This window comes from Semicossyphus pulcher, unplaced genomic scaffold (assembly GCF_022749685.1).
Source record: "Semicossyphus pulcher isolate SPU_LCO1_2020_fin unplaced genomic scaffold, fSemPul1.0.p SCAF_6, whole genome shotgun sequence".
NCBI lineage: Eukaryota > Metazoa > Chordata > Actinopteri > Labriformes > Labridae > Semicossyphus > Semicossyphus pulcher.
The window spans coordinates 31045676-31066903 of NW_027211737.1; the positions used below are offsets into that span (position 1 = coordinate 31045676).

Here is a 21228-nt window from a genome sequence, read left to right on the forward strand (position 1 = left end):
TTAAATCACGCTCACAGGTTCGACCGCAGGAGCAGACGCTGAGTTCAGATTACGAGGGACACCAAACCAGTCCACTTTGGCCCCGTTTACACTTTTCATATCAAGCGTCTCATATGTGACGTGATTTATAACACTTTTATTTACACTCAGCCACAGCTATTTCACCTCCTAGTTTACTGTTTTTATCAAATTTGTTCTTTAAAATATAGTTTTGTGTTTCTTAAATATCTCGTCTGTCTTCTGCTTTGTTATTGAAATCAATTTTCTTTAGTGAGATGTTGCTCCACTTTGAGCCGACAGAGCAACCAGCTGACAACAGTTTACCTGTCAGACAGCAGCCATGTTGGAAAGAGGTGCTCAGACTGCACGTAATACAGGATGCTAGTTCAGGGTTAAACATAAGAAATATACGCAACTTACAAGAAGTCACTGAGGACTTTTAGTTTCCCACAGCACTTAAACTCTTTGTCCTGGTTGAACGTCCTGCGCTTCTCCTGTCGTTTCCAGCACTTTTTCTGCAACAGTGAAAAAAAGGGCGAAATTCTCTGCTTCTAGTTCCTCCAACAACTGTTTATTTTCCTGCCGACCAACCAACCGATTAATCCAGTAACTGCTTCAGTTTTAGTTAAAATAGAAAATTTAACAAAATTGATCCTTAAACACACTGAAGGTGAGTGATTTCCCTGCCATTGATCCCCTCAGACACGTAAAACTGATCAGAAAACAGATTCAATGACTTTGTCGCTTGTTGTTTGAAATGTCATTTTAGTTGAATTATTGTTCTACTACAAAATATAACCACATGATCTCACACACAAGAATGAACAAGAAGAAACATGATTTTCTGATTACTTGTTTGCAGTTCTGTTTGGAATCAAACGTCAGTGATAAGATCAGATTTAATGATCATTGTATTTAAGAAACTTCACAGTTCTCGCTGTGGCTGAGTGTAAATGTATTTTCTCTGCCTTTCTTCCTCTTCATCACCTTCGCTCCTTTAAAGCTCTTCTTCTACTGTTCATACTGACACATTTAAAACTCATGTGGAGCAGAAATATTCTGCCTTTAAAGGACCACACCGCTCTTTAACTACAAACCATGGACTGTATAAAAAGATGGACGACGTGACGTCCCTAAAAGTGAAGCCAAACCCTCTCTATCGCCCCCTGCTGACTGGCTGCAGTATAGGTCATAAAGCCCGCCTCCTCCATGTTAACAGATGGGACATGAGTCAAACTATAAAATCAAACATGGTTTCTGTCATTATAGTTAGTTCTTATCATGCTGATTTATGTCCAAGTGTTCATTTTTCTGACAAGTTTACTTTTAATTAGTTATTTGATGCTATAAAAAAGGGGCGTGGCCTCATGATTGACAGCTCTGCTGACAAATGGGGCTCCTGCAGCGTTCTGTGCCCGAGTAGCAGGGTAGAGGAGGAACGGCGAGAGGAGACGTAACTAACACTAACACTACAGTCATTGAACTTTCCATAAGCGTGAATATCTGCTTCAGACCGACACAAGAAGCTGTTCTGCTGCAGACTGAGCCCACCTGAGGGCTCCAACACGGCAAGGCCACAAGGTAAAGGTGTGTGTCGGGTAGAGGAAGGGGCGGGACGTCAATACTGCAGCTCCACCAGCCGATCTCTACTGCACACACTCTGGCAGCCAAATAGCAGTGCCCGCTCGGGGGGTATTTCAGCTTCATTTTTGACAAGAGGAGGTGGAGACGTGTCGTCCATCTTTATATACAGTCACTGCTCATCACTGCTGAACCTCCAAACACCGACTGACCGATCATCTCTCTGCTTTTTAATGAAACGCAACTGGAAGAAAATCTACCTTAAACACTGATGGATGATTTGAGGCTCAGCAGTGGCAGTCAGTGTGGGCGTGTGTGTGTGTGTGTGTGTGTGTGTGTGCGTGCGTGTGTGTGTGCGTGTGTGTGTGCGCAGCAGTGTGGTTGTCACTTTAAATATTTTGTCAACAGGGAATGAAGGATGAAGCATCAAAATACAGTTTCAGAGGATTAAAAAAAAACAATAAAATAAAGTTACCATCAAGTTCATAGTCACACATTAAAGAGTTTGAAAAGTTTCCTTCTTGTTGTCCGCTCCATCCTGTGCAGACGGCGGCCATGTTGGACCGCTGGTCATGTTGGCGGGCGAGGAGAGAAAGAGTTCATATTTTACAGTAAAGTCTAGTTCTGCAGGTGTGTGTGTGTGTGTGTGTCTGTGTGTGAGTGTTTGTGTGTGTGTGTGTTCAGTTGTTCTCGAACAGCGACAGCAGGTCGTCATTATTGTTGTTCGGGAGGTCTGGAGGTCCGAGGTACGACAGCAACTCGTCCGGGTTGGTCAACTCCGGAAGCAACTGCGGAAACAAACAGATGAATTCAGTCAGTTCTGATTGGCCGACCCCCAAAAATCTTTTTACATATTTAAATCTTAATTGTCTGTTTTTACTCACGTCCAGAGAAGGTTCTGGAACCTCTGCAGAGCCTCCGAGACCGAAGGAGCTGTCCCCCTGCAGACGGGGATTATGGCTGCTACGCTGCATCATCTGGTTCCCACCGCCCAGCTGAGAGTTGCTATGGAGAGCCTGCGACTGCTGCTGGGAGAGAGGAGCACCATGGGAAGTGGAGTCCAGACGGCCCGACACAGACATCTGAGAGAGGAGAGGAGGAAAGAAGGAAGGAAGGAGGGAAAGATGGGAGGAAGAGAGGAAGGAATGAGTGAAGGAAAGAGAGAGGGAAGGAGGTAGAAAGAGAGGAAGGAAGGAAAAAAGAGCAAAAGAGGAAAGAAGAAAGGAGGGAGAGGAAGGAGAGAAGATTGAAGACAAGAAGGAGGAAGGGGAGGAAGAGATGAAGACAGGATGGAGACAAGGGAAGAGAGGATAGTAGGGAAGAAGAAGGGAGGAGAAAAAGAGGGAAAAAGAAGAAGGAATGAAGGAAGTAGGAAAGAGGAAAAGAGGAAGGAAGGAAATGAGAAGGTAGGAAGAAAAAAAGAAGAGGAAGACATTTAGAAATGGGGGAAAGGAAGGAAGGAGGGAGGAAGAGCGGAGAGGAGAGGAAGAAGAGAAGAGGGTAACAGTGGGAGGAAAGAGAGTACAGGGAAATAAGCAAGGAAGGAGGGAAGAAAGGAGGGAGAGAGGGGAGAAGAGAGTGAGGAAGAGAGGAAAAAAGGAAGGATAAAAGAAAGGAAAGGGGAGGAAGAGCAACAGAAAGAAAGATAGGAGAAAAGGAGGTAGGAAGGAAAGAAGGAAGGAAGAGGGAGAGTGGAAGAAAGGAGGGAAGAAAGGAGGGTCACAGATGAAGGAAAGAGAGAGCAGAGGGAAGGAAGCCAGGATAGAGGAAGAGTGGAAAAAAGGAGAGAGAGGAGAGGAAGAGGGGAAAAGGGAAGGAAGGAGCGAAAGGAGAGTAAGAAAGTAAAAGGAATTAAGGAGAGAAGGACAAGACAGAGGAAAGGTTGGTGGGAAGGAAAGGAGAGAGGAAAGGAGCCGTTAATTGGTTCACAACATGTCTCTCAATAACAAGTATGATGATGATGATGTCGGTGTCACCGTACCTGTCCAGCCAGCGGGTGAGGGGGAGGTTTGTCGGGGGTGAGGAGGGCACTGGAGAGCTCAGACTGGTAGGAGAGAGGGGGAGGACCGGGGGAGGAGAAGTCCCCCCCGACACCAGGAGTCCCAGGACCACTGAAGTCTGAGAAACCAGCAGACTGACTGGGATAGGACGGAGCTGAGGGACACACACACACACACACACACACACACACACACACACACACAGATCAATACATCTGATTATAGACATTTACTGATTAACTACCAGTAACATAACCTTCAGTTATGTACAGTACGCTCAATACACCTGGTTACAGAGCTTATAAATACAGATGAACTAAAATTCACATCAACCATCAGGTACTGTAGTTTCCCACCCTTGTCACGTGTTTGAACGCAGCGTCAACAAATCAGATACACTTCTTGTTTCCCGAATGATCTATTTACGTCTGACAGGTGATTGATTTCCTCCCTTGGTTTCACTTTATTAATCAATCACTGGTGGTTTTGTCGAAACAGCTGCAGTCCTTCTCTTGTCCACTTGAGGCTGTCTCCAGCAGTGAGTCAGTCCTCATAGAGACGCATGTTAAACTTTACAGCAGAAATAAACATGTTTACAGCCGGGTACAAAAAACACTTTGGGTCTCTATAGCTCTCTTCATGACAAACTCACCTGTTTACATTATATTAAGGATGTATAATTGGGAATGTGGCCTCTTTGAGTGACAGGTGGGAGCTTCACCTCTGGGCCCTGTTTGTGCTGTTGGAGCCTTTTGGGTTTTTTCATGCAGATATTGGATCAATCTGTCTCGCTGTTCTCTTTATTGCACTAGCAGACGTCCAACAAGGCTGAGGTCCAGCTTTTTTGGTGAGTAAATCCACCCGTAGGCACCTGTTAGCAGGTATTGGTGTCCTCGGCTTGTTAGCTCCTTCAATATTTGTTTCAGGATTCAGGATGGTTGTCTGCTCTTCCCCTCAGAGGTGCAGACCTGTTATTTTGAGTTACCTGGTTACATTCCCTCACCCACCACTAAATTTCCCCCTAAAGATGAGGCGGAACAAGTGGCGAGTTCTTAGTGCTTATTTCACAAGCTCTCATCACCCTTCCTTCTTCCATCCTCTCTCTCCTACCTCCTTCCTGTTATCCATCTCTTACTATGTGTGAAACAAGATGGTTAACTAGTTTATTAGCCGACTAATAAATTAGCCACTGGTGTAGACTGGTTAGCCCTGACAACTTAGTGATTGCTAACCCCTAGATCCTCTAAAGCTCCACCCCCTCGTCCAAATATGGTCACTTCTGGCTCTTCATGGAAGTTCAAACCCAAAGGCGACTTCATCCCTTCTTTTATCTCTGGTCTGAACCTAACTTCATGGGAGACTCCTGTTTACATCACATCACCACCTCCTCCTTTATGTTTGTCAGAGATCTTCTATTATCACACATTAACGCAGCACAGGCCTTTAAAATCCATCGGGTTTAAATTTTCATAACCTGCATTATTACTGGATGTATCCTGGACAAATCCAATAATCAATCCTTAAGTGGTTAATGGATGTTGTTGTTCCCTTCACTGCTGAATCATCCATATACTCTTCAGTGTTACAGTATAAACTTGTGTTTACCTGGTCCAGGGTAGTCTGGCGTGTTGCTGCTGTTATTGCTGCCTCCTGCAGGCAGAGAGGAGTAGGGCATCGGTGAGGAGGCAGAGGCAGCAGAGGCCGGGGTGGAGGAGGAGGGGCCTAGTGATGCAATCATCTCCATGACGCTGGGCAGGACCATATGACTTGGGCTGAGCGTCCGGCAGCGCTTCAACACGGGGCCGTCTGACTCCTCCTTCACGTGGATGTCCGGCTTCACAGGGACCGGCTTCCAGCTGCACACCGGGTCGATGGTGATCTCCTCGTACTCCGAGCTGAGGAGGAGAAGGAGGAGGAGAAACGGTCAAAAACATTAAGCTAACAGTTTGTCTCCAGAGCGAGTTCAGCCATGTTTTATTTCAGTATGTATCTGGTTCCCAACTGGTCCAGCCACTTCAAATTCAGGTTCCGATCCACATCAAACATTAAGCCAAAGCAGATGAGCAAAAAAAACTGCAGTTCCTCAAGCGGCCACTACAGGCCGGCTCCAAAAGTGAGTCAACCCCCATTAGGCCCCATGTTAAACTTTACAGCAGAATCAAACATGTTTGCAGCCTGGTACATGAAGGTTTTTTGTCCCTAAACCTTCATCTCCTCTTTCATGATAACTGTACGGGTGAATTTTAACAGGCTGTCCAAGAAGTCTATGATGTAGCCAAGTTCAGCATACTTAGCTTGTTAGCTCGTCTGTGTTTGTGACACATTGATTGTATCTGTGAGATCTTTAAGCTGTAAAGCTCTGAACATGATGAGCACTGTTTGGGTAACAGCAGGAGATTAAACAGTTTCTTACTTCTGAACGTAGATGAGGATCCCCAGCATGTACTGATCCACCTCCAGACCCTCCAACAGGGCTGTTTTACTGCAAACACACAAACACACACAGGTTATACAGACGAGTTATTAAGATGTACATAAATATTTATATCTACACGGTGTTTGCGTGAGTGTGACTCACTTGCACACAGGACATCTCCACGTTCCTCTCTCACAGTTCAGCTGCAGGTAAGACTCCAGATCGAAACACTGCAGACAGACAGACAGACAGACATCAGTTTAGTCTGAAACATTAAACATCTTTTCCCCAAACTTTACTGAATAGAAACCCATTTAAAATCAGTACAAAAATTCCAGAGAAAATAAGTGTAATTCAGTTGTAAAGCAAATGTTGGATGGAGTTTACATGTTGAAGAAAAAATACCTAAATTATAAATCAAATAACAAAAACTGGGAGATAAAAAGAAGAAAACAGAAACATTCAGAAGTCTGAAAAACAAATGGAGTAAATGTGAAACGTCTTCATAATCAAAGAGTTTTTCGCCACATTTGAATTGTTCAAATTCAACTTTTGGATATTAAATTACATTTTTTAAAAACAGCATGTTTTTAAAAATACTAAAATCATTTTAAGGAATCTAACATGAAAATATAAATTTAATTGAGTCTGTAAAATTCATCTTCGTCAGGATTCATCAGCATTATTAAGTTAATAACATTTTTGTAAGTGTGATGTCTTTTTTTCTGTAATTAAACCAAAACAAGTCACATGACATCATCTTCTGGCGTTAACCGGGCCGCTCTCGCACGCTTACAGTTGGTCCAAAATGCTGCTGCTCGTCTTTTAACCAGCACCCGTACACGAGAACACATGACCCCCCCCCTGGCCTCCCCCCCACCGGCTCCCTGTTCGTTTGAGGATTCATTTTAAGATTTGATTGTTCGTTTTTAAATCTTCAAATGGGTCAGCACCTCAGTACATCTCTGACCTCCTGCATGTTTATAACCCCTCGAGGTCTCTGAGGTCGGCTGATCAGCTGCTTCTTGTTGTTCCTTTCAGCAGTGGCCCCCAAATTATGGAACGAGCTCCGCCCCCATCGTTAGGATGGCCCCCCCCTTACCTACTTTTATATCACGTCTTGAAAGTTACTTTTATTCTTTGGCTTTTAACCCAGCAGGAGAGTTTTTGTGCTCTTTGTCTCTTCATCATTTCTAGTCTTATTACTGTATTTTTATGTGTTTTATGAGTTTTTATGTTTCACAGTTTCTTCCTGCGTGCTGTTAATGTTTCTCAGCATTTTACTGTTATTTCTTTTTAATTGTGCAGCACTTTAAACTTTGATGTTTTTTAAATGTGCAATATAAATCAAGTGGATTGGATTTCCAATCTGCTGCAGCTCTGACCTGTATGTGTCTGCAGTCGTGACCTCTGGCGGGCAGCTGGATGCGGCGGAACGTGATGGGACATTTTAACGACACTCTGATGGCGGTCTGCTCCACGCCGTCCTCGCCGTTTAACCCGGGGGTCCCGGGGATGGAGCCGCTGCTGAAGTTCCTCTTTACTGAAACACACATGAATTTAAGAACATGAACACGAGGACGCACACACGAAGCCTGGACACAGGACCAGGTCATGAATCAGCATCACTCTGTTGATGCTTCAGTGCTACATCACTTATTTACTGCTTAATGCAAAACTTTTCTTGTCTTACTTTCTGACTGCATGTTCTCTTATTACTGACAGAGGTAAGGGCTGTAATTCACCGCACTGCTCCTTTAATTAGTCATACAGTTGGGTAACTTACTCTTGGTGACACAGTGCTCTGCAGGTAGCAGCCTCTTCTTCATCAGCCCCTGCAGCACCGAGCGGACCGACGGACGATGAACCAGCTGGAGCACAAACAGGTGAGACTGCAGAGAGAGAGAGACAGGTAAGTTAAACACATCAGGACAGGAAGTTCACCTTTAGATGTCTGAAATATGACGCGGTCTTACGCAGCAGCAGGCGGTGACGGTGATCTGGATCGTGTTCCTGCCGGGCTGACAGACTTGCTTCAGGTACAAAGGCTTATGGGAAGTTTTGTTGTCGCCTCGTTCGATGGTGAGAGGAGTGGCGTTCACACTCACCTGGAGAGGAGGAGGAGGAATACAGAGGCAGGTAAATATAAACATGACAAACACAAAACTCAAAGCAGAAAGAAGGAAAGTGAAGGAGTATGGAGATCGGACCTGGACGGAGGCCGGCCAGTTGGTGTTCATCTGTCGATCCTCGTGGTGGTAACACTTAAACTGGAGCTCCAGGTCGGGTCTGACACACACACACACACACACACACACACACACAAACACACACACACACAGATATTTAGTCTTAAAATAAACATAAAACAAACAATAGCCTCTGAGTGACGGTGCACTGTCTCAAACGAGAGATTATAAAACAGGCCGTAACAGCTGCAACGTAATCCTTCAAATGTCAAACGTACCCAACGAGTGTTCGTCCACTAAAAGTTCTTGTTGTTCCACTGATTGTTATTCAAAGTGTCTGACAACATCACAGAAAGGATCTCTACAGAGAGAGAGACCTTTTTGTTACAGAGGAAGATGATTTTTTTTAAGTAGGAACAGCTGTTACATCGCTCTCTGCAAAGCCACCAGACTCCACTGACTAAGTTGTTGATTTTACCTTGCAGAGAGCGGCAGTTTCTGGTCTACTGCTGCTTTGACTGGTTATTTTTTGTGCTACTCAAGTCGTCACAAATGTTGTTTTCGATCTGAACTAACATTAAACCAATACATTTTCACAACGAAGCAAAAAAACTAAGGGCAGTGTTAGACCTGTAACTCCAATGTTCTGCAAGGTAAAATTGCTTATTTTGTCAATTGAGTCTGGTGGCTCAGAAAAGTATCTGATGCTCCAGAAAAAAAAGAAGCTGTGCGTTCAAAGGAAGTATTACATGTAAAAAAAATTAGGAAATAAACATGATAAGCATTCCTCGTTTGTGTCTTTCTGTGTCATACTTTATTTTGATCGTGGTAAAAAAATAACTGATCCGAGGCAGTGACCAGAAATGCTCTGTGGGGTTAAATTACTGCTTTTGTAAATGGAGTCTTGCTGCTGCTATGTTGTAATTTTACCCATGAGCCATGTTGTACATATTCAGAAAGATTAAAGTTGCAAAGTAAAAGCTGTAAAAGACTTTTACTTTGAAATATCCACAGGAAATGTTTACGTGTGTGTGTGTGTGTGTGTGTGTGTGTGTGTGTGTGTGTGTGTGTGTGTGTGTGCGCGTGTGTGTGTGTGTTCACCTCATGATGAGTGTTTTGTACACGGAGTCTCTCAGCTGGAAGACGTGGTTGCTGACAGCCAGGTTGTGCTCTAGTCTGAAGGGCTCGAGGACCACGCCGTCACGCACCGGGAAGGTCAGCCGCAGGTCGTCGCTGGGGTTACCTGTAAACAGGAAGTAAACACAAAATAGAACTTATTATTTAACATATTTTAAGGGTAATCGTGTTTTTTTAAACAATAATCCTTATATTAAACCAACAATAATCCGATTATTTAAGTTATCATTTTTCAGTGAAGATGTTTTCATGAACAAAAAACTTTGACCTCTTGTACCAGATTCAAACAGGCTGTATTATTGATGAGCTACATGGGTGTGTACCTGTGGGAGGAGGAGGGGGCAGGCCGGCCATGTTGGGTTTGATGTCCGGCAGGAAGGAAGCTGGCGATGGTTTGACGTCACTGTTGCCGGGCGACATGTAGGGCGGGGCCATGGAGCTGCTGGGAGTGATGGGAGGAGTCGGGTTACCGGGAACCGGAGAGGAGGGGTAACCTGGCAGACCTCGACCCGGCTGAGAGAGAGAGAGAGAGAGAGAGAGAGACAGACAGAGAGTGATTATTTATTTTCTAGCAATAAAACTGTTGTTGTTTGGGTTTCAAGCTTATTTAACTTCATTATAAACTGTTTGTTTAAATATTTAAAGGCATCACTTTATCTTTATGAAGTAAAATATGAAGCTGTGAGATAAATAAACAGAAATGAAAAGTACAAATTCTTACCCCTGACGGTTGGTTAAAGGAGTTGTAGACACCGCCGGCGCCCCCTGCTGTCAGAGCGTTCAAACCTCCACCCTGACCATTAAACTGGTCCTGCTGCACAAACACACAAACAACAACACATATGTTGGAACACTTTAATAAATGACTACACCAGATTGTTTACATTCACGTGGATTCAGGCAGACAGCAAACTAAGTATTATTGGTGTTGGAGCCTCATGATGAAGACGTAGAGTATAAACAGGTGTGTTTATCGCTCCTCACCTTGTAGTACTGCGAGTTGGGGGGTCCCGACGGGGGGTACTGTTGGAGGGGCATCTTGTGGCTCTGGTAGGAGGGGGAGGAGCCGGAGCGCTGAGGGGCGGGGCCTGGACCACCAGGACCTGCAGACAGAGAAGACAATGAATTATGACTTACAGACGTAACTCTACTAAGGGCTAGGCTAGCAGTTTCCCTCTGCTTTCAGTCTTTGTGCTAAGCTAGTCTAAACATGTCTTTGTGCTAGACAAACATTTGGAAAAGACCAACTAGAACATTTACATAAGGTTCATAGTGCCTGAAAATCCCCCAAATAAATATAAAAAAACACATAAAATCTATTAAAAAACAAAAATGAATCAACACGGCACAGCAGGCGTTTTCTCCTCACTGGGCTTCTTCAAGTGTCATCAACACCTGCTTTAGACGTCTCACCTGGGTGGTACTGCATGCCGGGTCCAGCGTACGGGCCGGGTCCACCATGACCGCCCCCACCTGATCCTGGAATTGAACCACCGGCACCACCAGAACCTGGCATCACGTTCACACTGGAACCGACTGGGACGCCGTACTGCTGAGACATTCCTTGGAAAGACTGAGGACCAAGAGACGAACAAAAAGGAAGAGAATGTGAGATAGTTAGCTCTTAGTGTTAAGGTACATTAAAGTAATTCTGGCCATGCTTTGGCATATTTAGAGGTCTAAATTACTTAAAAGGTACAAAGCGTTTTCCTTCAGTAGTTTACAACTGGCTGCAAGAGCCCGACCAATTTATCGGTCTGCCGATTTTAACGGCCGATATTTACACTTCGCAGATACATCGGTATCGGCACATATGTCCTCCAATAGTTTAATATGGATGTTTCTGATGAATCCAGTTGACTCACCTCAGAGCTGTAGGGCCGTTTGAGTCCCTGTGGGGGCCTCAGGTGGCCCTGCTGGGGTCCAGGACCGTAGTTTGGATGCTGGGCTACCCTCTGGGGGCCGCCTCCAGGTCCATACATGGGGCCCATTGAGGGGGGGCCTCTGGTAGGTCCAGGACCAGGACCCATACCTCCAGGGGCCATACCAGGGGGGCCACGAGGGCCGGAGTGGGCCATGAACTGGTTGTTATAGGCTGGACCTCCCATCTGACACACACACAAACACGTGTTACTCTCATTGTTGTTAGAGCATTGTGACACACCTGTAGCTCAGGTGGCAGCTGACAGGTGGGAACATGACTAAATAATAAACCTGTATGATTAAAATAACCTCCTGTAGTCTCCAGCAGAGGGAGCCCTATCTAACTAACCAATCAGCAGCAGGAGTATCCGTGACCCCTCCCTCCTCCTCACCTGTCCGTAGTTCATTTCCTGGTTTTGCTTCTCCTGGATGGCGGCGACGGTTGCTGTGGCCGTGGCGGTTGCTGTTGCGGCAGCAGCGGCGACGGCGGCGGCAGCAGCGGCCTGAGTGAAGTCAGCCGAGCCTCTGGAGCCTCCGGGGTTCGACGGGTAACTGAGGAAGGTCATATTTTATATTTTGGATTCATTTAGATCATTTAAGTATTTGATTATTCACAGTGAAGGGTGCAGTTTCATTTACAAGAGCTTGTTGTTTCCACTGACAGGCTCAGATTGATATTCTTAGTGTCTGACAACATGACAGAAAGGATCCCCACAGAGACCTTCTTGTTACAGAGGAAGAAGATTTTTTTTTTAAACCAGCAACAGCTGTTACATCGCTCTCTTCAGAGACACCAGACTCCATTGAAACAAATAGTAATTTAACCTCTCACAGCATGTGGGGTTTTGTATGTACTGTTGCCTTGATTGGTTATTGTTTTATATTCTTGTGTGACTTTGGTGTTTATAAAGGTTATATTGGATCAAACACAATATTTGTTCAATCCAAAATAACACAATAAAACAAGAAATAGCTCCTGTGTTCTGTGAGGTAAAATTACTCTTTTTGTCGATGGAGTCTGGTTGCCTTGACAAGAGCCAAGTGAGCCGTTTCTTATGCACCCAAAGAAGCTGTTGTCTATTTAAAATGGGATAAAAGTAAAAACAACTGAGTCCATAAAGATTAACCATCAAAACATCAAACACCCACCTCCCTGTGTACCCCCCTGGTCCTCCAGCGTAGCCCCCCGTCGTCCGGCCGTACATGCCCTGGTTCATGTAGCCTTTGCTGGGCTCTCCGTAGCCCTGCTGGCCCATGTAGCCTCCGGGCCCCCCGGCCATGCCTGGACCCCCGGGGCCCTGCATCATGGGCCCCCCGCCTGGGTTGGCCCCGGGTCCCATCACACCTCCACCCAGACCCTGACAGACACAGAAACACATATTCGTCTTTAACAACACTTAATGAAGAGATCACAATTAATCAAATATGGACAAATATCAAAACGTTTAAATTAAAGTATTAAAATATCTATTCTACTTCTTGTTTGTCTTCCTGTTTGGTGATGTCATACCTGGCTGGCCGAGGGATTGGTCACTCCCCAGACAGTGGTCACCACAGAGAGGGACCCTGTGGGCTGATTGGTCTGCTGCTGCCAGCTGGAGGGGTCATAGGGGTACGACCCATCGCTGCAGAAACACACAAACATCACAATCAGTGTGTATGAAACTCTTTGTTAAAAAACATTTTTCACTTCCTGTATTAATAGTTGTGTTTAAAGATCTTCAGTAGGAACAAACAGGTTTTGAACCGGGAGCCACAGACAGGACACTCCAGGGTGTGTCGGTACATTGTGACATCACTGTGAGGTGTGGTTACCTGTGTGGGTTGTTGGCCAGTCCAGCCTTCATCTGGTTCAGAGGGTTCATGGTGGGAGGAGTCCAGTCAGACAGACAAACACCTGGAGAGACAGACAGGAAGTGGATAAATTATCTGCAGTCAAGTTGAGACAAACACAGCTACAAACTACATTACCCATCTGCCCTGGCGCTGAAATATTGAAGCCTTTTAATCAGAGTCCAATACTTTTGCAATGAAAAGAGTCACTTGATCAACTGAATATTGATCTGAGGACTCTGGTAACGTTTACAGTTTGTAGCCACTTTGACTAATAGTTAAAAAGCCAACATGACCAGTTTATCTGCCACTTTTTAACAACTAGTTTATCGGCCACTGTCACAACTAGTTTATCGGCCACTTCGACAACTTTTTTATTAGCCACTGTCACTACTAGTTTATCAGCCACTTTGACAACAAGTTAATAAGCCAACTTGACTTTTAGTTTATCAGCTACTTTGAGTAAAAGTTAATAAACTAATTAGACTAGTTCATCAGCACCTTAAACAACTTATTTATCAGCCACTGTCACTACTGGTTTATCAGCCACTTTAAATACAAGTTACTCAGCCACATTGTATACGAGTTAAGTGAAGTTAATTTTGCTGATAAAACCTTTGATGTGGTAAATAAAACAGAATCAGATATTTGGCTGAAGTTTTCTTCTCTCTCTTCTCTCGTACTTAGATAGGTGATCTGAGAGGACAGTATTACAACGTAGAGTTTCACATGCTAACGCTAACTGAATGTGGTGACACACTTCACAGACACAAGCTCAGTTTCTTTGACTTATTAATGAGTTATTGAAGTAATAACCTGTCAGCTTGTCTCTTCACTACAGATGAACGTGATACTTTATTTTCCCACTTAGAACAAACAGCTCGCTTCATATCAAAGACCAACAATGAATAATAGATGGAAAATAAGATAAATAACATTCCAGGAAGAGTTTGAAAAAACCTCCATCAACAACAACAACACAGGAAACACGGAGGAGGAGAGGCGGCCTGTTTAGTCTGGATCTGATGCTGTTTTACTCACACCATGAAAAATCTTATTCATATCCGCGCGGCTGCTGCAGATCAGCTGAACCACAAACAGAAGAGGCAGTCAGACTCAGAGGTCCGCTCCTGACCGTCACACTGATAAAACTACAACCTGATTAACGCAGAATTAAACTACAGTTTGGTTTGAGCGCGTTTCTAAGAATCTCTGTTTGAAGTCCGGAGGAATAAACAGAAAATGATTCATGCTGATAAATTAATGTGATTAATCAGTATCTTCAGAGACACAGCAGCTTTTATAATAAACTGTTTGACCTTTTTATTCCCTGAACTCTCTCCTCCATATTGAGAATCTGTTATTACATTACTTTTAGTTATTTCTGCACTGGAGTCTGACCCATAAATTACCAATAACGTCATATATTATATCCAAAGTACAGGAACACTTCATATTTAATGTTTTTAAAGAGCCAAATAAGAACATTTAAAATCCTCTCCTGAACATATGAACGCACACTGAGGCTCAGAGATGTGTTTCAAATCAATATAACACTATAAATGTGGATATATTTACAGCGTGGATTAGGGGTGGGACAAAATATCAATATATCGTCGCCCCAAGTGGTGTGATATACGTGGGCCACGTCTCGTATCGTGAGTTACCCTGCGAGTCTCACCCCTAGTGTGGATCTAATAAACGTCACAGATCACAAACGCAATCCAAAAAAAGTTTACGTCCAAGTGCTTCTTCTCGCAGTGAATCAACAGCTGAATCTGCAGCTCCCCTTTTCAAGTGAGTTTTAGCTCATTATTAGCTTTCCAACCCGCAACATTACTGCTTTTCACTAAGTGTAGTTTTCAGATAAAAAGCGTTAAAGGCTCACAGTACACGGCCCGATCAGCAGCAGACAGAAAGAAAGAGACAAGCAGGAGAACACGGTTAAATATTTTGCAGCTAGAGAGACAGACTACAGAGCTAAAGGAGAGTCAATATTGGACTAACAGGTGGATATACACTGATCTGTTTGCTAACAAGTTCAACATATCAACATTAAACGCCTTTATTTGATGCTGAAAAGCACAGAAGTTTGGTTTTAAGGTCCACATGAGCATGCCAGGACAAGAAAGGCATTTGAATAGTTTCAATAGGGAAGTGCTCCGTCCTGTGTTTTTACATCAACGTAAAAGTTGAAAATATGTTGACGTTCACGCCTCGTTTCTGAGGAAATCGAGTGAACAAAAGAAGAGTCACTGCAGGTTTAAATGAGGCATAAATCAAACTTTGGGTTCGTGGAGGAAATTTAGTAAATCCAAATAATAATGATAGAGTAAACAGACTTAATAACTGATCTATAAAGCTGTTAACCACCAAAGCTTGTCCATGACAAACACTCAGGAACCAAAACACACACGTTGAGAGTTGATCAAGACAACAAAAGCTATGTTGGAAATATTTGCTGCCACACGGTTTTCTTTTCTACAATGGAGATTAAACATTTAAACATTTTTTTGGTGAATAATTTGCTTAGTAAATATAATTTTTACCCACAAACACAACCAACAGATGGTTAAATAAACAGAAGTCAGATCCATCAGATAATAAAGCACCAATAACTTTAATTAATTAAATATTTAATTCACACATTGCTCTAAAAACTGCAGCAAAGTGACTCAATCAGCTTCATCGTATGATTCAACTCTACCGGCTATTACTGTCATTGAACGCATCATCGTCACACTGATATTTAGATTTCCTCTGAATGAAACGTGACTCACACTAACACAGTTTAAAGACAGAAGGAGAGTTTCAGTGCAGCAGTTTTCAGATTTAAACAGCTTAAACCTGATTCCTCAACAGATGATGCCAAAGAGCAAACGTCAGACAGTTTCAGTTTTTCCTATGTCCTAACCTGCCTCGTGAGTCAGGTGAAACAAAGGCGTTCACTGTTTGAAAAACACAACAACTCACCCTGGTTCTATTTTCATTCTGTTTAAACTCGCTCCTCCTCCCAACGTATTTTGATTTGACCAAAACAATGTTTAAATCTGTGATGTTTCAATTTGCGCCAGTCGGAGGGCAATATAGACGAGAGACAGATTTACAGAGGTGGAGAAGTTCTTATCATGCTGATTTATGTCCACGTGTTCATTTTTCTGACAAGTTTACTTTTAATTAGTTATTTGATCCTATAAAAAGGGGGTGTGGCCTCATGAGTGACAGCTCTGTTGACAAATACGGCTCCTGCAGCGTTCTGTTCCCGAGCAGCAGAGTAAAGGAGGAACGGCGAGAGGAGACGTAACTAACACTAACACTACAGTCATTGAACTTTCCATAAGCGTGAATATCTGCTGCTGCTATTGGAGGGCTCCAACACGTTTTGTCCGAACTGTATTAGTTAAACCCTCGCTGGGGCCTTTATATTTTGCATTATGAGTACGCTGACTGGATACTTTAAGTACATTTTGTCATGAATACTAATGTACTTCTAATAAAGTTATCTTTTTAATGCAGGTTAAAGGCAGGTGGAAGCTAAAGATTACAGCATGTCTGAAAAAAACTTGTTCAGTTGAAATTACTTTAAATTAAATTAATAATAAATTAGAATACTTAAATTAAATTCTAAATCAGTTTTGGATAAATTCAGAAAGTAATGCTTTATTCTCTAATTAAATGCTTTAACGGTATAAATTTACGGATTCTTCTGAAACAGCAGCTGAGGCTCATGGGTACTGTAGTTATTGAGATAAATAATAAGAACATGCATTTAGCTCGTTCGTCTAGAAGATTACTGAACACTCTTCTTCTAATGAACCATCTTTGGCTTAACGGTGCAGACAGCAGCTGACACCTGAGCAGTTTACAGTATTAATGATCTACAGCTGATACATTGAGCCTGTACTAGTTAGACAAACAGTCTTCGTGTTGAAATAAGAAGTTTTTGTCCCTGAAGAGTCTGAAAAACGACGACTGAAAACAGAAACACGCCTGGAGTAACTTTCCCTGGGCGTGTAGCTCTGCTGATAAAGGTCAACTTTAATTGGCAGATTTGTGAATGGACTTTGTTATGACGTCCACCATGAGACAGGACTCTGAGAGCTCACAAACACACTATTTAGCCTAAAAGCAGTTACTTGTTAAAATGTGACTCATTTGATCATCTGATCTGTTACACAAAATTATGTTCAGTTTTTAGTACTTTTTGCCGTTTTATTTTAGAGCTGCGGCAATCAGAAACCATTCAGTTGTTTTGTAAGTTAAAAACTGCCAAAATAAATGTAAATGTTTTAGGTTTTAAGTGAAAGTAAACTTATTTGGTTGGTCAACATCGAAGACAAAACACTTGACTCTATGAAGCTGAGACCGATATTATCCACTATTTTTTTGACAAAATAATCAATATAATAATGAAAATAATCTTGGATTGCTAATCAGCAGATTAATCCATAACCAAAGTAATAATAACACCTGAGTAACATCCATGGACTCATACAGTTGAACATGAATGACACCAGCTCACCTAAAGGCACCACAGGAACATAACATTTGATCTGATTTAACAGACTGAACTAATGAACTAGTGAATTCTCACCTGGGCTAGGCAGACAGGGTTCAGGGGCTTTCTAAATGTTTCCTGATTGTGATTTAAAAAAACATTTGTTGTAGAATTGACAACACTCATAACTTCTGTATTATTATCTACTTGTGTGTCCGTCTTGTGAATTGTTACTTTAAGGATATTTTTAACATCTATAATGACAAACAAACCTTATTAAATTGTAATACGTGAAATTAATTACAACACACTGGTTTCAAACTGTGTATAAAGTGTAGAAACTAAACTGCTGAGCTCCAGTTTCACTGTCTGGCCTTCAAACTACCAACCCCTCCCACCCGGAGCCGCGTGCACGTCACACACGCGCGCGTCTAATAATAATGTTATGGCTAATGTTTAAAGAATAAACCGAGATAAACAGGGAGGTCTTGTCCCCGTAATCCCGTCCTCGTATCTCCGTTTGGCCAGTGAAACGAAAAACAAAATGACAGTGTCAGAGGAGACATTTTGAGATTCCTTGTAGTGTTGCAATCAGGTAGTAGCTAATGCTAACAGGCTAGCAGACAGCTCCCTGTGCTCACAGGGAAATGAGGCTTTTCCTTGCTGAATGTAGCACCGCTGTTAGCGTTAGCATGCTAACGAGACGACAACAGTCCACTGCGTCTAAACAGCTGAAAATAATTCACAAAATACTGATATTCAATAAGTCAGTAAGGGTGCTTCAAAACACCAGATAGTATGTTAAAATTACCGCGTTACTGGATATACTTTACCCTTTCACTGGTGTTACAAAGCTAGCCTGTTAGCCTAGCTAGCCCAACGGGCTGTGACAATGGAATGCTACGAGGCTAACAGTTAGCCAGCAGCTAGTTTCTTCCTACAACACAAAACATTCACCTAATGTGAGCTTACATGTGGGTCTAAACTGAACAGCCTGGTCTGTGTTTCAATATCGATATATCCCCAGTAATTGGAACATAAAGCTGTATAAATAACACACAGACACGAAGGGTAGAAGTGTTGTTTCTCACATCGCCGACCTACCTCCTTTTACTTCCCCGGTGTCCGAGCCCTGCTCCGGGGCTCCGCAGTCTGAGCTCCTCCGGGCCTCCGGGGCATCAAGGACTGCGCGCACACAAAGCCAGCACAGTCAGCCAACACAGTCGGCAAAACCACCTCAAAGAAGACCCGAATATCCCCAAAATATCCTGATAAAATCCTGCTCAGAGGCCGAGATTCACACAGGAGCGCTGGCTGTAACTCCAGCCAGCTAGCCCTCCCTGCCGCCGGCCTCTGGGTCTGATTATCCGGCTTCAGGAGGCGACACCATCCCCCGCGGCTCCACGATTATTTAAACAGAGACACGTGAAGTCTAACATCAAACACTGCGGTTCACTGTTGCTTGGAATTTAACGTTAGAGCCGCTTCTGTGTGTTTCCTCTGCATCGCTGCTGCCGCTGTGAGACCAGCAGGTTGAACAGGAGTGAGCAGAGAGTGAGAGAGAGACACCCACACAGACAGGGAGAGACAGACAGGCAGACACAGCCAACCAGACTGGGAGAGCGAGAGAGCGAGAGAGAGACAGGCTCAAACCGGATTATTGAGAAAAATCGGGTTAAGGGAGAAAATCAATTAATCAATATTAAAGCGCCGAAATCACAGCAAATGTTATCTAATGTCACTTTACACAAAGAGCAGGTCTAGACTGTTCTCTTTTTTATAATATTTACAGAGATACAACAGTAATCCACAATGAGCAAGCACTTGGCAACAGGAAAAACAGCCTTTTAAAAGGCAGAAACATCGGGCAGGACCAGACTGATGGTGAACAAACATCTGCCTCGACTGGATGGGCTGAGAAAGTCGGATAGAGGGAGAGACAGAGACAGACACACAGACAGCAGGAATATAAAGACAGATAATACAGACAAATGTAAAAGTAATATATTTGGATTGGAAGTAGACACGTCTTATATGAGCAAAAACAACTTTAATATGATGACCAGCAGTATTGACGTCCCGCCCCTTCCTTTACCAAAAACATACCTTTACCTTGTGTCCTTGCCGTGTTGGAGCCCTCAGGTGTCCTTGGCGTGTTGGAGCCCTCAGGTGTCCTTGGCGTGTTGGAGCCCTCAGGTGGGCTCAGTCTGCAGCAGAACAGCTTCTTGTGTCGGTCTGAAGCAGATATTCATGCTTATGGAAAGTTCAATGACTGTAGTGTTAGTGTTAGTTACGTCTCCTCTCGCCGTTCCTCCTCTACTCTGCTACTCGGGAACAGAACGGCTGCAGGAGCCCCATTTGTCCACAGAGCTGTCAATCATGAGGCCACACCCCCTTTTTATAGCATCAGATAACTAATTAAAAGTAAACTTGTGAGAAAAATGAACACTTGGACGTAAATCAGCATGATAAGAACTAACTATAATGACAGAAACCATGTTTGAGAAAAATGTATTTGACATGTATTTTGATTTTATAGTTTGACTCATGTCCCATCTGTTAACATGGAGGAGGCGGTCTTCATGAGCTATACTGCAGCCAGTCAGCAGGGGGCGATAGAGAGGGTTTGGCTTCACTGTTAGGGAGCTGTCATGTCGGCCATCTTTTTATACAGTTTATGATACAGATAATATGAATGCATCACGATAGAGAGAGATTGGAGCTTGGTATATCAAGTCCACCGGCAGTGTAAGCCTAAAGCAGCATAACTCGGGGCTGGGCTAATCCCGAGCCAGCCCTAACTATAAGCTTTATCGAAAAAGAAATTTAAGACTACTCTTAAAAGTAGTTATCATCATATTTTCTCTTTATATGCTTACATTATAAGCATTATAAGTCTTTTAATTCATCGCTTGTGCAGTTTCCACAACTCTTAAAACAACCTCAGCTTTATTTATTTATATAGACGGTAAATGGTAAATGGACTGTACTTACAGCGCTTTTCCAGTCTTTGCGGCCACTCAAAGCTGCTTTTACACTACATATCACATTCACCCATTCACACACACATTTATACACTGATGGCAGAAGCTGCTACGCAAAGTGCCCAACTGTCAATCAGATATCACATTCATACCCGTTGGCGATGCCACCAGGAGCAAATTGGGGTTCAGTGTCTTGCCCAAGGACACTTCGACATGTAAACCATGTGTATCGAACCTCCGACCTTCCGATTGAAAGACGACCGACTCTACCACTGAGCCACCTCACCTTTCATACAGACATGCAGCCCAAAGTCCTTCATACAGGGACAAACAGACCATAAGGACAGAAATAGATATAATTTTGACGAAAGCAGCAATAATACAGCTGTATAAACACTACAATGTTAGAAATCAATAAATAATAATCAGTAAAAGTTGAACAAGACAAAATAGAGTTACTGTAAAAACAATGATAGAAATGAAGCCAGATTAAAAAAGAGAGGTCGTTAACTTCCTTTTAAAAGCACAGAGACACAATAAGAAAAGAGTAAATAAGATTTATTGATCTCTTATTGGGGGAAATTAAAGTTAAAGAGTAATCAAGCAACAGATGAAAAGAATAATAAAAATACAACTACTAATAATTATTAAATTAAATCAAAAAATG

The 21228-nt window shown here is 43.1% G+C and overlaps 1 protein-coding gene across 2 annotated transcripts; it reads right to left on the minus strand.

Moving 5' to 3' along the window:
- Positions 1–549: 549 nt before the first annotated feature.
- On the minus strand, positions 550–19101 carry LOC138610724 (zinc finger MIZ domain-containing protein 2-like). 2 transcript variants are annotated; one of them, XM_069683529.1, is made up of 21 exons: positions 18682–19101; positions 13062–13143; positions 12757–12871; positions 12396–12604; positions 11639–11798; positions 11189–11431; positions 10737–10896; positions 10308–10426; positions 10045–10137; positions 9647–9836; positions 9288–9429; positions 8208–8286; positions 7974–8105; positions 7784–7889; positions 7383–7540; positions 6160–6227; positions 5995–6063; positions 5187–5476; positions 3563–3735; positions 2466–2663; positions 550–2369 (listed from the first exon to the last, which is right to left on the minus strand). In XM_069683529.1, the coding sequence occupies exons 2-21, from the start codon at positions 13109–13111 to the stop codon at positions 2262–2264; spliced, it is 2862 nt and encodes a 953-aa protein (XP_069539630.1). In that variant the 5' UTR covers positions 13112–13143; positions 18682–19101; the 3' UTR covers positions 550–2261. The 2 variants fall into 2 exon arrangements, with proteins under 2 accessions (XP_069539630.1, XP_069539629.1); XM_069683528.1 differs by having other exon boundaries at positions 7974–8286.
- Between the last annotated feature and the right edge of the window lie 2127 nt (positions 19102–21228).

What these genes read in the sequence shown, in the direction of transcription:
- LOC138610724 (XM_069683528.1), bottom strand. Translation starts at nt 13,111, where the DNA reads ATGAACCCTCTGAACCAGATGAAGGCTGGACTGGCCAACAACCCACAC. An exon ending in CTGGCCAACAACCCACACAG is followed by an intron (nt 12,872 to 13,061) that starts GTAACCACACCT and finishes GTGTTTCTGCAG; the next exon opens with CGATGGGTCGTACCCCTATG. An exon ending in TACAAAACACTCATCATGAG is followed by an intron (nt 8,287 to 9,287) that starts GTGAACACACAC and finishes TGTGTGTGTCAG; the next exon opens with ACCCGACCTGGAGCTCCAGT.